Source organism: Perna viridis, chromosome 2 (assembly GCF_037379345.1).
Source record: "Perna viridis isolate PV_CMFRI_1.1 ecotype Kerala chromosome 2, ASM3737934v1, whole genome shotgun sequence".
NCBI lineage: Eukaryota > Metazoa > Mollusca > Bivalvia > Mytilida > Mytilidae > Perna > Perna viridis.
In genome coordinates, this window is record NC_142446.1 from 67,642,356 (window position 1) to 67,663,795 (window position 21,440).

At 32.4% G+C, this 21,440-nt stretch overlaps 1 protein-coding gene across 2 annotated transcripts; it reads left to right on the forward strand.

Moving 5' to 3' along the window:
• The first annotated feature begins 783 nt into the window (after nucleotides 1–783).
• LOC148626617 (integrator complex subunit 4-like) lies at nucleotides 784–21,301 on the forward strand. 2 transcript variants are annotated; one of them, XM_088570756.1, is made up of 20 exons: nucleotides 784–850; nucleotides 3,202–3,511; nucleotides 4,307–4,413; nucleotides 5,120–5,305; nucleotides 5,995–6,134; nucleotides 6,578–6,698; nucleotides 7,099–7,170; nucleotides 7,514–7,688; nucleotides 8,277–8,482; nucleotides 9,336–9,478; nucleotides 10,111–10,226; nucleotides 11,177–11,310; nucleotides 12,106–12,239; nucleotides 13,170–13,263; nucleotides 15,166–15,234; nucleotides 17,140–17,330; nucleotides 18,023–18,323; nucleotides 18,906–19,026; nucleotides 19,298–19,404; nucleotides 20,889–20,924. In XM_088570756.1, exons 1-19 carry the CDS (start codon nucleotides 797–799, stop codon nucleotides 19,372–19,374), a joined length of 2,751 nt encoding a protein of 916 aa, XP_088426882.1. In that variant the 5' UTR covers nucleotides 784–796; the 3' UTR covers nucleotides 19,375–19,404; nucleotides 20,889–20,924. The 2 variants fall into 2 exon arrangements, with proteins under 2 accessions (XP_088426882.1, XP_088426881.1); XM_088570755.1 differs by lacking the exon at nucleotides 19,298–19,404 and having other exon boundaries at nucleotides 20,889–21,301.
• Nucleotides 21,302–21,440: the final 139 nt, after the last annotated feature.

The window sequence follows — 21,440 nt, forward strand, 5'->3', positions numbered from 1 at the left end:
TTGTTTGATTTTTAATTTTAGAAGGTGTCATTGTTTCTAACGTTTTATTTAAATGGCATAAAATTTCATGATAAGAATATCTACAACAAAATAACGGGTGTCAAAAGAGTAAGAAGGGGAATATTTTTTTCTTAATCAGCTTAAGAGGGGGTATACATTTTTCTGTATGCATTGGCCAGAGATAAGGAGCCTCCCCCATCCGATAATCGGTAAAATGATAAGTCCCTTATGCGAAAAAAATTCAAATTCTAAATTGCCTTTTGAACACAGAGCTGTAGTTTTTTTGTACTTTGTATAAATACGTGCTGGTTGCAAAGTTCAGAATTCTTCATATTTACTATATTGGATGCATGGAATTTGGAATATATCGCTTCATGCAGTTTTCCAATGCTATCTTAATGCTGCTGGAAATATTTTACTATTAAGGATGCGTATATATTATCTTGACAATAAACCATGATCGGCATTTCCAGGGACGGGTGGATGACCTAGGCGACGATAAAAACTTTTCAAAAAGTTACATTGTGTATGTTAAAACAAAGGGGTGGGTTCAAAACCTATAGCTGGATCCACTGGACCCACCATTTGCCTTTATCATGCATTTATCGTATATGTCCCCTCCTAAATTTACTTCAATAAATTACAGGGTCCGTTGTTTGTATATACTAATGTTGTCATATACTTTCATAATATTTCATAACGTCTATCAAGCCCTTGTGTGCGTCTCATATTCGGAATATGTTCATGTCTGTACCGTCATTTGATTAATTTCTTACATTCTTTTCTCAACTTCCGGATGGCAGCTTTGTTGAAGAAAAGGGCTGTTGCTGAATTTAGCCAAGTTATACAAGTAAGAAGGCTGTTTTCTGTACATCAATATCTGTTAGGGATCAATTAATTTGTCTGCCAAGAATCCTTGTATACAAGGATTGTTAAGAATCCTTGTATACAAGGATTGTTAACAATCCTTGTATAAAAAATTGGTACAAAGATTGTGTATAACTATAAGGATTGTAAAAAAAGGGTTGTTAATGTTTCCTTGTATGTATTATTACATGTACATATACACATGTCAGAGTTGAAAATTATAGCCCACCTGACAGCCCGAGACTGCCTGTTTTACAATCCGGTGGTCAAATATTAAATTTCAACAGCCTGGTGATCAGGCTATTTTTACAGATGATTGGGATTACGCTTTTCTGTTTTTGTAACGAGTTCTCAGTATAACCTCATTCATAACTGTTCTGATCTCTGCAAGGAGTATGATAAACCCTTGTATTTGTCAAATCAAATCCCTTTGGCTGATTTTTTATTTAATCAATCAATAGCGATTGTGACGCTTATAAAACAAAAATATTGACAGAAAGGGAAAAAATGAATTTGTTTTGTTGTTAAATTAGTAAAAGTTGTATCTTCACATGTATATGAACCTACAACATGTACGTTGGTATGTCATTTCTACCGGAATTAGAACCTTTCTACAGTTCTACCGTGGGAACAGAAAATATACCGCTTTCTGAACTGTAAAAAAATATCTAGAAACACCGGTATTCAAACCCCAAAATTTGTGTTTCAATCTCATTCCTTTGATTATTTAATGAGGCATAAATTTGACAAAAGGTGTTAATTGCTGTCTAAACAGGTAAGGAAATGTTTTATGACAAGTAAATATTCTCTGTGGAGCAATCAGCTGATCAGTGTTATTGATGATGATTGGCAATTAGTAAAAATGGATCCCGATTGAACACATCCACATTTCATGTACAACCAACCATTTCCTATAGATTAATTTAATTTGTTAATTACTGTCAATTTTACAGTAGAGCCTCGTGTGTAAACAAATTTTAAAATTACCATTCTTGATTCAAAATGTCAGTTATCTCCGATCCCTTATAATTCTTATTTTACATTTTCTGTAATTTCAACAGTACAGTATATTTCCCAGGTTTCGTTTGCAATAAGTAAAGAAAATGATACTCCTGTAGAATTGTGATGGTTTTGGAGATTTTGTATCAGCATTATTGAATATTTGCTACATTTCCCCAAATATTTAACCTCATGGTATGCAGTTAATGAAAAAAATAGGCTTTCACTTCAATTTCCATTGGACATGGTATAGCCGTAATATCGTGAAAATATATTGCTAACAAATATGGTACATTATTTTGAAAATAACTTGTGACAAGAGAATCAATACTCAGCATAGATTATGACAAAACAAACTTCTAGTATGAGGTTGTCCATAAACATTACACAAAATTTACTTGTTTTGCTAGAAGAAAAAAAAACACTGATTAAAAACCTCCAGTTTTCAAACCAAATCTCCAACTGAAAAATGACTAATCTCCAGTTTTGAAGGAACCACTTTATCACATGTAACAGTCTTTACGACAATATTTTTTACTTCCCTCCCCAAAAAAGCGACCTTGATCCGAAGGAAAAGAATAAATTGTATGATCAGTCTTAGCCAAAACGATTAATTGTTCCAAGCTTTAAAAAGAGTTTTGAATGGTTAATTTGCGACGACTTGCATGGAAAGTTATATTTTCAACTATGCCATTCAGCTGTCTAGAAAAGTCTGAGGATAATTATCGACAGTGACTGAGTTTAAGTGAAGTAACAATAAATGAAATCGAAGTTTAATTTTTATTTACTTAAAGCACAACTTTTCAGATTGCATGCTGAATTAAGTTGTAGACCAAAAATCCACCCCCTAAAAATGAAATGCTCTTTAAAGTCACCTGTAGTGTCTCAATTATATATGCACTTGTTGCGGTGTGTTTTCGTCAAGTGACAAACCATAAGTCATACATAATACATTAGAATCTGAAAAGGAATTTTATTGCCTAAATTTTCAGGGCTGGTAAATTTTAATCACGATAGGTAACTTTTTGATGTAGCCAGCCCTCGGGTCTGGTAGATATTTTCTGTGAGTTTCCTACCCTGCACATGACATGATGTTGAATAAAACACTCTAGCTTAACAGCACTTAACTTGGAATTGTATTTGGTATCCAGTCTTCTATACATATAGGAACTTTGTTTCAAGTTTCATAGTTTCACACTAACAAATGTAAGTGCTTGTTGCACATATAGTTTATGTGCTTTTAAGCTAAATTCATAATTTCTTTTGCAAATGCATGCATGTACAGTGTACATACATCTGTAATATTTTCACTAGGTATGGGTATTGTTGTTTTAGGAAGAACCCAGGCCTGTCAAAAAGTTAAAGCTCATACAAAAACCCCTTCCGCAAGAAGTACATTTAGATCTAACCAGTGCGGCTTCATCTCAAGAAGCTCTTAGTAGCTTGCTACAGTTTGAGAGGAGGATTTCACAAGTTGGAGAAAATGCTGTAACTATTGTTAGACAGCTAATAGATCATTATCACAGGGAGAAGGAATCACTAGTGAGATGGAAAATTGCTAATGTCCTGGGTTTATTGTCCAAACATCCACAATGTGCTGCTGATGCTGTAGTTGAAGAAATATTGTCACTACTTAAAACTGAAAGTATGTGTGTTTATATAGGTAGATGTAAATAATCATGCAATATTTTTATCAGTATTTGAGTATGCCTTAGCAGAATGCTCTTGATCTACTATTTTGCTTGAATGGTTGGTGATGTTATAGATATAAATTTCTGCAATTTAAATTCAAGACCTAATCTAGAGGGAGAAATGAGCAAAAACTTCTCCTTGTTTGTGCACCACTTCTCCAATCTTTGAAAGGGTGAAGTTTTTGTAATATATTACAGAGACAAAAATGTCAATATTGTTATAGAGTAATCAAGGGAACCAGGATTCTAGTTGAAATCAAATTGTGCAATTAAATATATTTTTTGAAAGAAACGAAAAACAAAAAACACCAAAAGACACATTGACCTCCTACTAATTATAAATTTTATCAATGACCATTTTTACTGTTGCCCTAAGTACTGTGAAAACTGATAATACAGCTTAACATCTTTGTATTAGCATGCTGGTTTATCACATACAAGATTGGGTATATTATCAGTCAGTACTGGTCATGCATCAGAAGCTCAAGAAAATTAACTCCTCTGCCAGATATCATTCCAAAATCTCTCAGGCCTGTTAAGCCATATTTGGGCATCAAATTGAAATAATTAAAATAGGAAATGGATACTATTCTTAGTAAAAGTATGTATATATATTACTTATATACATTTATAACATGACTGAAGTGAGAATTTTGGGTAACCAGATTAGGTTTCTTTAATACTAGAATAGATTTTTCTCTTTTACAACTACGTTTTCATGCTATGCTAAAAAAATGTTTAATTTTTAGAGTCTCACAAAGTGATTGGACAGTTGATTCTAAGTCTACAGACAGTTGGGTTATCTGCCCCTGATAATAAGGAACTCCATTCAAAAATAGTACAGATTATCAGAGAGGTACATTTTATGTATGATGTAGGGTAATAACAAAGTTAGTAAACTGATAAAATCTAAGTAATAGTCAAACAGAAAGTATACAACTGTATTGTTTTGAAATTACCAATATATCATTTTTTGTAATCACACACAAATTATTTTGTCTTTTGAGTTTGCTCATTTTGCTATAAATAAATAGTTTCTCTCTTTTCCAGTTTTATATCTATTCAGATTGCATAAAGTAAGATAAAGGTGTCAGCATTTGTTTTAATCTATTTTTATTTTTATCTTGACAAAAACAGCAGGATTGGAATTGAATACTCACCTTGTCTGTCTGTTAATATATTGTATCTTGTCAGCCAAACTCTTAAACAATTCAGTGGACTTTGATGAAACTTTTTACAAATATACAGACTCTCATGTTGATGTGTTGAAATAAGATAATCAGTTCTGCTAACAGAGGAAACTTACTCACACATGTTGATAATATTCATCTACCTTTGTAGTAAATTACACTTTTGATCAACACACAGATTATAAACTTAATGTAATAAATCTAGGTTCAGTGTGTTTTTTGTACTATACATACAGGGGTGGCCATTTGAATAGGAAGAGACCTTGGTCAAACATTCTACTGTAGTCTTGGAATGCATAAAATATCTGCCACAAGATGTTAAACCACAATCTATCAATTAAATAATCACTCTCTGCCTTATTTTCTTTGCAGCATTCTAAAGATGTCAACCATGTGGTGAGATGCAGCTGTTTACAAGCTGTTGGATCTCTAGGATCACCTGATATTTTTTCTAAAGATAGTGACCAATCAGAAGACAATGTTACAGTTCAGGCTTTTATTCTCTCCTTCACAGAAGATCAGGATCCAAGAGTTAGGTCCAGTGCTTTCAGGGCTGTGGTAGGTGTAATAAGATACAATGCTTGTGATAACTCCTGAATAATTTTGGAAGCTATTGGATTTTAACCTCTGTAAATTCTTTAGACATTGCTAGGCTAGTCACTTATTTTTTTTTTGTAAAATGTTAATATACCTGTAAGAAGTAAGTGGTTTTTATGTGTTTGATTCATTGGCATTACTTTTACTTATAAGGAACTTATATTAATGAAAAAAAATCCCAGATTTGTCTGTTTCTGAATGATGTAAGGCAATCTAACTTGTTTTTTATCCCATGTATTTTGAAATTTTATTACGAAGGATTTTTTTAATAATTTAGTAAGGTTGCTATTTTTTTACTTTTGGATATAAATCAAAGTTTGTGAGACCAGCCACCTGTGGTATTAAATTCATGTATAGAAAAAAGAACATATGTTGAACACAACAAATGCCCCAGTATATAACCTATAAATAGTAAATACTTAGGATCACTAAAAGGTCTTCCAACAAGTGTAAACACACCTTAAAGTAAGCTATTGACGGGCCTGAAAGGCTATGAAAACCTTTTGAGGACTCCTTTAAATCCAAAAATTTATTTTGAAGTCTAGTTACAAACAATATGTCTTTGGTTTTATATGAGATATAACAAAAAATGGTCTCGTCACACATTTGATATTTTCTTTATTTTTGGCAACAATTTCTTATATTTTTAGCAACAGCTTCACCAGAGAGGTCAGACAATTGACCTTTCAGTGTATCAGTCTGCTTGTAATGCCTTGACAGATGACTATGAAGACGTTAGGACAGCTGCTGTAAAGTTGGTGTGGATTCTTAGTCATCTGTATCCTGAAAGGTACAGTACAATTCCGGGAGAATGTGTAAATTCCACTCTGTGCAGTGGTAGACAATAATCATGATGTTTAAAATCATCTGTACTTTACAGGAAATATTTGTTTACATTTAGTGGGAAATTAAAAAAAATGTAGCTTGCAATTCCAACTGTGGTCAATTCACAAAATACACATGTTTGAATGTTCAGGTTTTTACCAACAGCCATTTGTTAATATAAACAGCGGCTTTGTTATTTTTCCATTTCCAATGGGCCAACTTCTGGAAACAATATAAATGTTAATACTGCAAATGTTTTATAATGTGGTACCATCCATTATTATTGATGGATAGGAATATATCAATTGCTCACTCATAGTTTTAGATGAAGATTACATATATATAAATGTATGTGTAATAAAATGATTGATTTATGTTTCTATATTAGTTGTTGTTTTTTTTTGACAGTTTAATCCCAGTTCCAAAATCAGATGACAAGAATCGCCTGGTGGATGATGGTTTTGCTAAGATTTGTGATATGATGAATGACATCTCAGTTAAAGTCAGAGTAGAGGCAGCAACATTGCTGGTATGTACTGTCATAGTAGGTCAAAGTTCAAGGACATATAACTGTAAAGGCTTGGATCTGCAGGGGATTTTCTTTATTAGTTCATAGAACAAACCAAGCAAGGTAAAACAATGCAGTGTGTGACCAAAATCCAAAATAATAAAAACCATAAGAGGTCACTTAAAAGTCCTCAACAAGAGCAAAAAGTCACTTTTTAGCCAGCTCTGAAAGGCCCCAACAGCAAAAATAAAAAAAATCTAAATAATGCTTAGAGGGTTGTGTTCTCCCATTAAAAATTGCAATAAATACAGAATAATCTTCAGATTTACATATTTTTCAAAGGAATAACATATAAATTGATGTCATTGGTTGTTAATGAACACTCATTAAATTTAATCAACAATCAACAAACATTTTTTAGGGATCTTTACATCAAGTCAGCCCACAGTTTCTTGAACAAACACTGGATAAAAAGTTGATGTCAAATATGAGGGTATGTATATATATACTGTAAAAATGGTCATTTGTTTGGAATTAAATATTTGGCAGTGTTAGCAGACATTATTTTTTTAAAAATGGAATTCTGCTTATTTTATGTAGGATTGTGCTGGTACAACTCTTGTTTTTAAAGCGTTTTCAATACTTCCAGTTACAGATTTCTGTTTTTGTCAGTCAAGTGAAATTATATATAATTGATAATGCAAAAATGTGTTTAGGGATTTTAAAAAATTTTTGGGTACAATATTTGTTTTTATGGAAGAAAGTTTTTAATAAGCAGTGGAATTTTTCTCACCGAAGATGGTGTATCATATGCTTATTTCTGTTTCAATGATAAGGAAAAGAAGAGTGCCCATGAGAGAGCAAAGGACCAATATGCCTCTGGTGAATGGTCTTCAGGACAAAAATGGGCTGATGATGCCCCAAAAGATGAAGTGAATCCTGAATCAGTTACTCTTATGAACATGGGAGCTTGTGGAGCATTTGTTCATGGAACTGAAGATGAATTTTTAGGTAATGTTTGATATCCAGAGACAAAATATAGCTCAGAATATCTTATTTGGTCAAACCTGCCTAAATTACTTCACGTTTTAAGCAGTATTACAAATGTATATCTAAATATAGTATTTAGATATTCTGGTAAAGATAATTCTAGGTAAAGTGAATACACATATGTAAAAGAAGACTTTTTTTATGCAATAATAACAGATGGTTTTAAAATTGTTCTATTATTTAGCAGTAATAAAGTTAATTTTCAGGCTTTTGAAGAATTTAGTCTTTGTGGTTTTTAGCTTTCCTAGTTTTGTTGGTCTTTTTTTATTTTTGCAACACAATATTAATTCAAACAACATACCTTTAAAAAAAAACCTGTCGAAACCAAACTCTGTTTGGTTGACCAAGGATCAAAACACTTTAAAATTGATGTAAAGGAACTTTAAAAGGTGTTAGATTTTGAAAATTTAAACCAACTAAATCTGCTTTATAAGAACACTGAAAATGTGCAAAAAATCTTGGATTATGTACTACAATTTGTAGAATTAGAATTACCGGTAAATGAAAAATAAATTTAATTTGATGAAGCTGTACTTTTTTGCACTTTAGAGGTTAGAAATGCAGCTTTAGATTCCCTATGTGAGTTAGCAGCCCAGTCTCGTGAGTTTGCCATTTTGTCACAGGACAGTATTATTGACATGTTTAATGATGAGATAGAAAGTGTCCGACTAAATGCTATTAACAGTTTACGTAAACTCAGTAATCATGTAACTGTACGAGAAGATCAGCTGGAGATAATACTTGGAGTTCTACAGGTAAATTAAAGAAAGTAATGCATTCTTTATTCATATCAAAATGCTTGGGAATGCTAAGGGCTTTATTCCAGCCTATGGAAGGGTTTTTGAGTGACTCTGCTCTTACAATGCTATTGAGAATTTCACGCTGAACTAAAGGCATTATACATGTACTAAACATAATTATCATTTCTTGCAATATATTGACATAGATTAAATACTTAGCAATTACTGCTGTAGAATTTGCCTTTGGTAATTTTCCTCATTTGAAAGCTAGGATTTTTCACCTGAAGCTATAATTATCAATTGAATTGTTGTATATAAATCTTCATCATAAGTAACCTTTTCCTGGCAAAAACATGGCAAATCTGAAATAAAGTAGTAACAGGTTGATTGGTCGTAAGATTTGGGTTACTTGCCTTTATATTGCATAGCGGATTAGAACTAGTTCATAAACTGCACTCTAGTTTGTGACCAAACAGGAAAGTATGTATAGGAAAAAAGTGTTTAAAAATTTCTCAGTGTGAATGGGTTAAAAATAATTTCAGTGGTAGATCTGGGATTTGATGCTAGAGGAAAAAAAATTCTTAATTACTATGTATTATATCTACAAAATAAAAAAAATGTTGTTGATACATGTATTGCATTGTATTGATAACTAAATGTGGTACTAGAATTGATTTAGCTTTTCCATTTTTTTCCCTTTTCAAACCCTGCTAGGAGGCGCCCTTGCCAAGTCTTAGCATAAAATCATTCATAAATACTAGTAAAAAAATAGTATTAAGGATTCAAAAGGAATAATTGCTTTTAAATTATACTAACATTGCATGCTTTTGCTGATTAATTTTAAAACTGTATGTTATGATATTTTTAGGATTTCTCACCAGTATCACGAGAAGCATTGAGAGACATGTTATGTGAGGTTAAAGTCTCCACCAAAGAAAGTCTCAATGCTTGTATTATAGGGTTACTGGATAACCTCAGGAGATATCCTCAAGATAAACAATCAATTTGGAAGTAGGTTTTGGTATTTAATTAAATCTTTTTGTGTGCCTCCATAAACGACTTTCGCATTCACTTCCATACCTGAAAGAGTAATCAAGGGAACCAAGGTTATAGCGGTAATCAAAAGAATGTAATCCAGGGACAAAGACCAGACATGGAAAACAGACATTCACAACAAAGAACATAAAGTAACTAAAATCATACATACAAAGTAACAAAAGTAAATGAGCAACTCGGACTCCACTAAAAACTGGAAGCATGGACCAGGTGCACCGGTAGGGTAAAAGTTCTTCATTTATATCAAGGTCTAATGGAGTCAACAGACATAAAATCAGAGACTTTGCAATATTAATAGAAAGCAAGGAAACAAAAACTTCAGTCGATCATTATGAAGAATTTTTAAATGACACATATATTAAAAGAGTATTTCAGTTACTTCCATCGTTGGACATATATTTCCATATTACTTATGTGGAATTGGCAAGATTTGCATATTTAAGGTTATTCAAGGTTAATAAGTTCAGTTTTTTTATGACAGTTAAAGAAGCAAATGAAAGTCTGGATTGGAAATTTGATGACAAGTTTGTGTAACCATTACAGATTGTATTGATTCTCTTCACTGTCCATTTTTCTGTTGATAATAGATGTATGAAGTTCTTGGGGAAGAGACATCCTCATTTGACATTACCACTGGTTCCCGTTCTACTGTGCCTTCACCCCTACTTTGATACACCAGAACCAGATATGGATGATCCAGCTTGTATCCTTTAAAAGTATCTCTGATGACTTGTGTAATGCTTGCAAAAATTTAATTTGATTGGAATCAGATTTTCGTTACCCCTCCCCTCATTTCAGTTTGTCTGCTAAAAAAAAAACGGGGGAGTGGCTCAGATGTCTTTTGTATATAAATATGCAAAGGAGTCTTCCTATTTGAAAAACTTATATTTTCATTAAATATTAAGGTCAGAATCCTGTATTAGTGAATACATTCATACATTCCTTTGTGAAATCTTCACAGTCATATTTATTTTTTGCTACAAATCCTTAAGACCGAACAAATTCTTAAATAACAAAAATAAGTTATGAGAGAATTGCGTATATGACAAAACCTCAACAAAAGTTTATGCTTCATCAACAATATAATAAAAGTTAATGCTTCATCAAACACAAAATGAAGGATAATGCTGACAATGCTTGGTCAAAAACACTAACTACTGTATAGTTGGTCAATTTAGTGGGGTGCTTATGTTGGTGTATTTTAGTGCTCTGTCTGAAAATGCCAAATCAAATTGTGCCAAATACAGGTTTTGTGCTTAAGTACTTAGTGCATGACTTATCATCTGTTGAAGTTAGGAATGCCAAAATTGTTTGTATACCTTTTTGCCTCAAAATCATCAAATTTTATGCCTGCCAAAATGGCCTGCTTTATGGTCTAAGGCACTTACTGACAGGTCTCACTATGAACAAACAATATGTTGTCAACTTAAGACTGGAGACAAAAACAAACAAAACAGAAGAATCTAACAATCATCAAAGGAACACGTCATACATTTTTTTTTATATTTAAAAATAACTGTTTGTTCATGAAATAACCAAATTTATTTATTTATCAGCTTTAATCTGCCAATACCACTACTTTTAATGGATCAATTTTAATGTGGAACTGAACTACATGTATTACTCCCAATAATTAAACTTAATTGTAATAAGATATAAGTGTATTGTTAATGGTGTTTAATGCTGCTGCCAGTTGTCCTACGATGATGACCATGTTTGAGGATTATACCTGGCAACATTACACTTACCTACGGGAAAGTTTACCTGACTTGGTTCCTGAATTACAGGTAAGTTTGTCTGGCAACATTACACTTACCTACGAGAAAGATTGGCTGATTTAGTACCTGAATTACAGGTAAGTTTGTCCAGCAATATTACACTTATCTGCAGGAAAGTTTACCTGATTTAGTTCCTGAATTACAAGTAAGTTTGTCTGGAAACATTACACTTATCTACAGGAAAGTTTACCTGATTTGGTTCTTGAATTACAGGTAAGTTTATCTTGCAACATTACAGTAACCTACAGGTAAGTTAACCTTGCAACATTATAATTACCTACAGCAAATTTTGCCTGGACTGGCACCTTAATTAGAGTTAAGTTTACCAGGTAACAATATTCTAACCTTCAGGAAAGTTTGCCTGATGTGGTACCTGAATTACAGGTAAGTTTACCCGGCAACATTACACTCATTTTCAGGAAAGTTTGCTTGATCTTGCACATAGCTACAATAATGATACCTGAATAACATGTATGTTTCCCCGTCATTTTTACACTAACCTTCAAAAATTTTTCGCTAAATTCGTACCCAATTTCCAGGTAAGTTTACTAGGCAACATTACACTTATCTACAGGGCATTTTGCATTATCTATGTATATTTATTTTATATTAGTCCTGATTTGAGAGATTTTGAACTGATATAGTTTCCATTACTAAATTTGGAGTTATAGATATTAATGAAAGTACCTCAAAATGAAAGAAGATATTAGAAAAAATGACAGAGTTTACAATAGTATATTTATAGGAAAAATAAAAAAAATTGACACAATGTGATTTATTTAAGAACTGTTCTATTTTGGTCAGAAACAATGTCAGAAGTTAGAGACTAGTCCTTGTAGTAGTGCCTCCAGCTTTATACAACAAATCTCTCACCAAGTAGAGAATATCTGCTCCATGGAGAATCACACAGCACAACAGATGTTACAGGTTATTGTAAAGTAGGTAGATTTTATTGATTCCTTATTTCAATATATTTCTATATGTTTGTCTTATCATTGTATTGACAAGTATCGTTGCATAGCAGCTTTTAGATGTATTCCATGCGGCACAAGAAATGCAAACCATTTTTTGTGATTACTTATTTTGGTTTGTTTAATAAAGACCAAATGTTAGCAATGTCCTAATGTCACTGGCAGATCCAGAGAATGAGCTAAGGGGGCCTACTAGGGGCCTGAAAAAAATTCTTGATACACATTGTAATGCACGCATTTACACAAAAAAATGAGCTATTGTCATATTTGCAGTTTGATAAGGGGGAAAGGGGTCTGGGTCCCCTATGGATCCACCTATGATTGTACATGCTCTGAAACAAGAATGGATTAAAATCATTCTGTCATAAGTGAAGTATTTTGGAAATGACATGTGTAGTAAAGAAGTGATTGTTTGACCATAAAATGCACATAAACAGCATGTTATTATGTACATTATCAACTTAGTCAATTGTTAGTACAAACAGGTCTGTCCCTCATAAGCAAAGCCTAAAACCATATTAATCTTGTACATTAAGTTTCAACTAAATAAATTGAGAATTCTGCTAACTGCTCAATAATATAATTTCATGTAGAGAAAATCAGGTTATAGTGTGGTAAATGTTGGTCGAGTGGTGGTTGGGGAAATTATTTTTCTAACACTTTTCTCAGTAACTACTAATAGCAACCCCTTGATATTTGGTATCCAGCATTAAGTGTGGGTCCTATACGGTGGGATCCAATTTTAGGCCCGTCGAACATCTACTTCCTGACAAAAATTCAACAAAAGTTGGACCATTTGTTAAAGGAGAGGAAATGATTTGCAGTAAAAGAGTCAATGACATCAATTTATGAATGTTAATTTAGGAAAAACACTAGACTTTAAGTACTTTTTTTCAGAGACCTTCAGAACATATCATCACTAGACAATAAAAATGCAGCTTCAGCAGAATGTATAGGAAACTTTCTACAGGGTCAGCTGCTTTTAACACAGGTATTGATACCTAACACTAATAGTATGTTAGTCCAAAGTAATAACCAAAAAAATTGTTTTGGGTTGCATCATTACTGAAAAAAAGTTCAGTTGGTCCAATTTTTTATTTCCTTATTGTTTTACTTTATTAGTCCCCTACTGGTGACTTTCCACAAAGTGGACTTAGGTTTGCCTTCTGTCCTTCCATCTGTCTGTCTGTCTGTCTGGCTGATCAGTTTTCCACACTTTTTTTTATCATGATTGCATACAGTGGAATCTCGGATTAGTCAAAATCTTGGATAACTTGAACTAATTACAAAGTCCCAGCAAAACTCCCCTTACTCCAATACAATTTTACCTTGGATGACTCGAACTCGGATGAATGGAAACCTCAGATAATTTGAGGTAATCAGTCAGTCCCCTCGATAGGACTGCGAGGTTAATTAATATTACCCTGATGTCTCGAAGTCAACTAATTAGTTGAAAACTGATTGCTTTGTTACAAAACATGATCGTAGTGTGTTTTAACAGCGATTAGCGTGGTTTTTTAAATTAATTTGTTGACACTTTTTGTGGCTTTATTTGTGTATTTAATTATTTTCAAATCGCGTATGTAGTGAAAAGAAACGAATTTTATTAATTACACGTCGAAATTCACACTAACATTGATATCGGATATTTTGATATTTTGATATAATTTTTAAAAAAAAATACAGAAGAATTATAATGGTATGTGACTATTTAATGAAACATAAACAGACAAAAGAAAGTGTATTTCAACAACTACTTTCGTTTCGCTAGTGAATTTGAAATTTTATCGTAATAATGTAAAGCACACGGTTCGACAATATTCCTGATTGTGAGTCAAACAGCATGTGATGAACTTTGACATTTTCAATGTAGAAAAAATAAATAGGAAAATTTCACTAAAACTTTTGGTGCCGTTCAGTATTTCAAACATGATATACAACATACAAGAAAAAATGTCTTCCAATATGAAACACACGACATTACGAAACACGGTGTAAAGTGAAGTACATGTACATGTACAAGCACAACAAATGATGTAAATGCAGAAACAATCATTGACCAAACTACTAGTATTTCCGGTTTATCCTCAACCTCGGATTACTTGAACCTTGGATAACTCCAACATTTTTGCAAGATCCATTCGACTTTGACTTAACGAGATTGGACTATATTCATTTGAGTTCAGATATTGTTCTTGTCTGTTGAATTTTTTCTGAGTTATGGCCCTTAGACTTTGAAAGTTAATGCAGATTTGAAATTTTTAACAAATTCTGTATAAAGTTTGTATTCTGTTTTCTTCAGCAGAAATTTCATCAAGTATCTTCTGTCATTTTATGACCACAGTAAAGTCAGAAAACAACTTTTGTTAGTCTCGTTCTATATTTGTTACCATATGATGTCTATATAGGCTCACTAATATTGTTCACAATGATCTACTTCAACAACGTTTTGACATTTTCTAACCGTTTTTTTTTTTCATTTTGAGTTTGATTCCATTGTTGAGATCATGTAAAATTATTAACTTGTAATACCACTATAACTTGATGAATTAGACTTTTGGTTGCAATATAAACTTCCGGTATGTGATTCCTGTATAAATGGGGTCATACCTGGCTCGACAACACCGTCCGACTTCTGGTCAGGTCAGGGGTGGGGAAAAAATTGATGTATCGTCCAACTTGAAGGCAAAAATTATTTCTCAGCAAAACAGTTGTTCACAATAGTTCTTTGTTTATGAACTAAAGTACAGATTTCAATGCAAACTTATCTAGCCTTCTTGACCATGTGGTATATTACTTTTAACAATGTATTACATAAAGCTTTAAAACTGAATTTTTAACACTGTAGTACCCTTTTTCACGTGAAGTTTTAATACTGTTAAAATTGTTACAGCTAATGACCAAACAGAAAGCTTCCAGTAGTAACATCACAGATAACCATACACTGAGCGCTATTGATAAGGTAATATGAATATAAATAATAGAAGTTTTCAGTGTAGGAGAAATCCTAAACATTTTTGATGCTGAAATGTACAGAGACGTGATATTTTTCAGATTAAAAATTTTAAATGTGATTTTTCAAATTTTGCCATTAGGTTTCTTTTTTAACTGTATATTTACTTCAAATTTTGTCAATATCTGATTTTTGTTTTGGCTTCTAAAATCATGTCTGTATACATGGGGCAGATGAAAGTTTTAGGTTGGAGGATTTGTAAAAAAAACTACAGCCAATGAGGGGCATACTTGTTTTCGACACTTAATCAAAAAACAAAATCAGGATAGGGGTCATGCTGGGCTTCGCCAATGTCACAATTTGCAATTTTTTATTTCATCTGGCGACAAAAATAGCCAGTTGGCGATTTTCTTGGCGCCTAGGTTTTGTATATTAAAATTGACAGGAAGTTTATCAGCTACAGATATTCTCTCTAAATTTGTGTTGACGACTGGACTGACAATATCCTCATGGGAGGTGTCAATCAAATGTAAATATACTATTGAGCCAGTCAAAAGTCTCATCATCTGGTCAAAGGTAAACACAATTAAGGCCATGTGCACATGGCTACACACAAGTTTCACAGCCTTATTTAACCATGTAATACATTCAGAAACAGACTTACCTAATAACAGAATAAATTAAATTCAATTAACGATGATTATCCCATCAGGAACTGTCTAAATACTTCGAAATGAAAGAATTGATAAAAGAAAATAGATGACATTTGTTTACACTTTTGCCATGTGACTTTTTAGCGGGAAAATCGGTAAACAAATAGAATGGGGATTCCCAAAATCTAATTAAGGAAATCCTATTCAGATATTAAGATAATTAAGCAGGGACACAATTAATGGTTCATGGTACAAACTGTAGTTTGATAGAAATTTTATCACTTGAAAAAAAGAATCAAGTTTGTTAAAAACAATAAAAAAAAGTAAATTATACTGTATTAGAAAAATTAGACCATAAAGGACAAAGGTGAACATGTTTTAAAATCAGGGATTGTATGAGAATAGTAATATAGTCTTTGATAGAAGTAAAATACCTGTTTCTGGAGTAGTAATATTTTATGCATATGAAAGTACATGCATCAAGAGTGAATCTTGGGTACATGTATGTCATGAATGGAGAGGTTATTTTGATGAATTGACAAAGATAATTCATCAGTGACTTTAATACTGTCTTTTTTTTTAAAAAGTATAATTTTTTTTGGCACCCTTTGGCTCTAATTTCTGAAAACTGGCTACAAAAAATGGCAGCTGGCGATTTTTCTGGCGACAGAATTTGGAAGCTAGAGCAGCAGGATTTTACATACTTCTTGTCAGCTCCATCTTGTTGCAGCTTAAAGACTTATCAAACATTTTGATAGTTGATAAGTGACAACTTAATTTACATACTGCACATGTACAGAACCAAATGAAGGAATTAGTACATGCATTCAATATAAATATGAAGACATTTTATTTTTAATTATTATTGTTAAGTTAAAAACGTTTTATTATACCACTGCTCAAGAAGACGGTTATATATTGGAATCACTTCATCAGTCTGTCATTCCGTCAACTAGTCCGTCCAAATTTTGTTGCAGTTATCTCAGCTCCCAATGGATAATTTATTTCAAATTTGTCATGCAGCTTTTTATAAATAGGGTGATTTTGAGTGCTGTTCTATTTCAGCTTCCCGTACCAGTGTGGGTATATCTAACATGACAATGTGTACACCTTCATGTTCTGAATTTATTGTATTTTTCAATTGTAGTATCTGATCATTTCACGAAATACCGTAGTTGCATAAAGCTAAAATCCAAATTTGTTTTATCACTAAGTTACATTCTTCATCAAATAGAACATAAACATGAATACTTTGTTTTAGATTTTGGAGTTGACAAAGAAATGTCAGTATACATACTTAGGTCTTAGCGTAACAGAAATCGGTCTGATAAAACAAACAGAACTAAAGGCTGTCACTTTAAAAGTCCTGATACAGCTGAAAACCAAACAGTCATTAGAAACTCAACAGGATATCAGAAAGTACTACCTCAAGTTTATCAAAGATCTCAAAAGGTTTGATTTAATATCTTTAAAAGGAAATTCAGAATCTAACACTGCCGAGACAGCAAAACATAGAAGTCTTATCCATGGCTGTCTAAAATTTCATAGTCTCACAATTTTTAGCGGTATTTTAGTCTTTTTCTCACTTTTTCATTTTGTGATTAGTACTCTAATTCACAACACCCTGCTTGCCGAAATTCCTTTGATTTACAAGACAAGATTAATCATTTTATTGTGACATCAAGTGACAACTTTGAAAACATGTAAAAAAAAATGTCCTAAAAACTTTTTTAATGGAATCATCAATTCCATAATAATGCATGTCCAGTTACAGTACCTGAACTGATCTGTGCAACAAAAATTGTTATCTGTCATCGATCTCTAATCAGTTTCCAAACAATCATCCGGCAAACTGATTCATTAAACAGGTGATCACATCATGTGACCACAGAGCGTTCAATTTTACACATATTTACATAACACAATAGATTTAAACATCAATTTATACTTTTATTTTACATTTGTTTAATTTTTTACATCATTTTACATAACAAAACTGGGATCAGATCAGCCAACGGTCATTGGTTATCGATCCGTCAGCAATCAATCAGTCAGCAGTCATCGATCCCTCAAGTCGTGCAGATTGTTCAAGGACTATAAAACAAAACTATTCAATGTCAATAATTCTCTTTATCTGTTTGTAGCTACATGTCATCGAGTAGTCAATGTCATCCTGATGCTTTTTCATCTTACATGTTCTCAAACATTGATGACCTTGACACCAATGGTATCCCAGAATTCATCATAAGTCTCCAACATGGAGTCTCCATGATCAAGGCATCAGCTTTCCCTATTGCTAATCGAATCAGAAAGATCACTGCAATAATTAACGAGCCTACCGGGCCTACAGACAAGCCATTGAAATTCACAGCAGGACTAACATTGGGAGTTCCAGTAGATATAATGTTTGAAAATGTTCAGTGTACCAGAAATATTAGAATTAAGGTATATTCAATAAAAAAAAGTAGATTTATGAACTACATGTAGTTCTGTACAATAGAACTGTCTGTTCAACTTAGGGACAAAAAAATGCTTTTCAAGACAAGTAGATGGAAAGTATATAAATATACTTGACCTGACACTAGTCTGGAAAACTCTAGTTTTGAAAAAACATTGAAATTTATTTTTTCTCTTTAAATGGATTGAAAGACAAAAAACACCAAATGGAGTAACTTGTCGTACATAAGAAACTTTATTTTGCAATGTTTATTTGTAAGCCGCTAAATGTTTTTGTTTTTTTTCTTGCTCTGAAAATTAAATGAATTTATTTTTAAACAATGTGATCCTATTAATTTTTAAATACTTTGAAATTCCTTGAATAAAAAAATAGTTTTTGTCATATTTAAGTTACAATTTTTGTAGCTCCAAAGAACATGTGCATAGTAAAAACAACTTCTTTTTCAAGATTATGTGATTTTACATTTCTTATCAGATGTTTAAAAAAAAAAAAACATGTAAGGCAGTAAGATTATTGTGTATTTGTTTTGTGTTGATGTGTTTACACATTTTGTCAACATGATTTTGCAGATAAAATATGCAGATCAGACTGTTCAACTGTTTACACCCAAACCAAGTGATTTTCACAAACTAGGTCCACTACGACACAGATTGGTATCTCATGTTATACTATCTCATTCTTATTGGACAGGTAATTATTTATACATGTAATCCCTTCACCAACAATGTAGTCCTTTGACCTGTAACACTGCATATACTGTAATTTTAGGAATTTCATGCAAAGAGAAGCAGCTCATATCCCAGACAGATTCTGCTGCCAATTTCCTCCGCAGACCTATGACCGCTTTCTGATTTACTATGTATCACTGCTTTACAGGATGTGAAAATTATAGGGCATAAGCACTACTCATTACAAATCCATAAAGTTCTGTTCTCAACCCCACCCTCTTTTTTGCAAATAGTACAGTTAATCAGAAACAAGTGTGGCAGAGGAGATAAGCTTCGAAATACCCAATATACCCTCTGGATGGGAGATTGATTAGCTGCCTCCTCTTGAGTAGGAAGAGTTGTAAGTTTTATTTTCTTTGAAAATAAATCAATTTTAACCTTAGTAAATATCTGAAATGAATTAAATAACAAATAAATGTACTAAAAAAATAACCAAGTTGTTGCTAAAGTTCAAATAGACTGCTTATAATTCATTCTTACTTAATAATGCAGTGAACCAGTCTTTCTGTTTTTTTTGAGTTACTCCCCTTTGCATAGAATGTCTAAGAACCAGTAACTGGAAAGATTGTTACAAAGGAATTTAGAAACACTTACATTCACTAATCCATCAGTGGCTAATTATCTTAATAAGAACAATATAGAATCATTTTTTGAAAAAAAAAAACATTGTGTACTGTCAGATCATTTAAATATTTCTAGTAAAGTAGCAATGAGCTATGAAACTTGACAAAGTTGAAACTACTTTTCAGTACAACTGAGGAATGGCTGCAGTTCTTACTTAAAAAGTTTGTTTTTCTTTCCTTTTTTTTCATGGTTGCATCTGGAAGTTACATTTTCCATATATGACTCCTGTACTATTAGATAGGTACTCTATACTAAGCAGAACTTGTTAATTAGTGGTTTTCTGATCAAACTTATTTAAAACAATATCTGGTTTGTAATACCTTTCTAATACCCTACACAAGGAAATATTTTTTACATGAAATTCATGTTAATCGAACTTCACATGAAATTTATGTGAACTTCACATGAAGCTAACATAATTTTTACATGAAATTCACTTAACACTAATTTCATGTGAACAATTTGTGTGAATTTCACATGAAGGCTCAATTCTCCCACGAAGTCTGTCACAAAGTTTATTTGCTTAATTTGCATGAAAATCATGTGAAATTTTGCCTGTGTATAGTGGGAAATTTTTGTAGTATGCTAATTTTGGTGCGTATTAACGGTCATTCTAAAAACACCAAAATAAATTCTACAAAATATTTTCTCTGGGTTTAAGTACTAAGCTCACCTCTTATCATCCACCAAATTAAGAAACACCCAATTTTTTCGCATACCTTTTTGCTTCAAAATCCCCAAATTTTACACCCACCATACAGTAGTACATGAGTATAATCATTAAGAGGAAAAAAAAAACATTATGGCCTCATACTTGTTACAATACATTAAGTTTAAACATTTAGTCCGTTGTTTTGCCATGTTGTCTAGAAGAATCTGTGGTGGATCCAGAGGGAGGGGATGGAGGGGGTTGGCGCCTCCTTTTATTGGGAAACCTGTCATTTCATGTATAAAATTGATAAAAATGGCAAATAACATTCTGGCACCCCCTCCTTTTTCTGAGGAACCCCTGCTGGCACTCCTTCTTTTATAAGTGTCTGAATCTGCCCCTGAAAATGGAGCTCATTATTTTAGTAGTATAAATGTCATTGAATGAATTGAATGTTAATGCAAATTGAATCCTTACTTTATTATCTCTAGTGTTTTTGTTTCCACATAAAAAAGGTTGTAGTTGATTAGTGCTTTTCATTTTTTTTACAGAGCCAGCTAATGTACAGATTTGTGTTGCCATAGAAACAGACTCATCATCTCAGCCAATAAAAGACAAGTCACATGACAGTACAAAACAGACAATAGATTTAAGTAAAACTGTACAGATATATGTGTCACCTAAACAGGTGAAACGATGATGGTAAAAGTGTGTCTAAAAATGGTAACAAGTCATGTGATCTAGATAAGTCACATGACAATAAAAAACAGACAAGCTGTACATTTATTTGTAGCAGGTCAAGTGAAATGGAAACAAGTCATGTGATCTATTCTACATCAAATGTAACCATGGAAACTCAATGTCTATGGATTGATGTCATACTGTTTGTCCAAAAATATTTGGTACAGATAACATGAAGATAAAATGATGTTCATCATTATCATTAAAGTATTTGTAAATATGATCCAGATGTTATTTATAGTTCACTGTATAAAACCATGAAAACAGCCCTGAAACCTGTCTAAACTGAACCCCTGATAAACAGAAGCTTTATGTTATGGAAATATAAAAAGGATAGGATGATATGAAAATGTATCAGTACT

Coding starts and splice junctions, on each gene's coding strand:
- LOC148626617 (XM_088570755.1), top strand. CDS start 797: ATGGCAGCTTTGTTGAAGAAAAGGGCTGTTGCTGAATTTAGCCAAGTT. Junction 851..3,201: donor AATTTAGCCAAGTTATACAA/GTAAGAAGGCTG, acceptor TTGTTGTTTTAG/GAAGAACCCAGGCCTGTCAA. Junction 5,306..5,994: donor CCAGTGCTTTCAGGGCTGTG/GTAGGTGTAATA, acceptor TTATATTTTTAG/CAACAGCTTCACCAGAGAGG.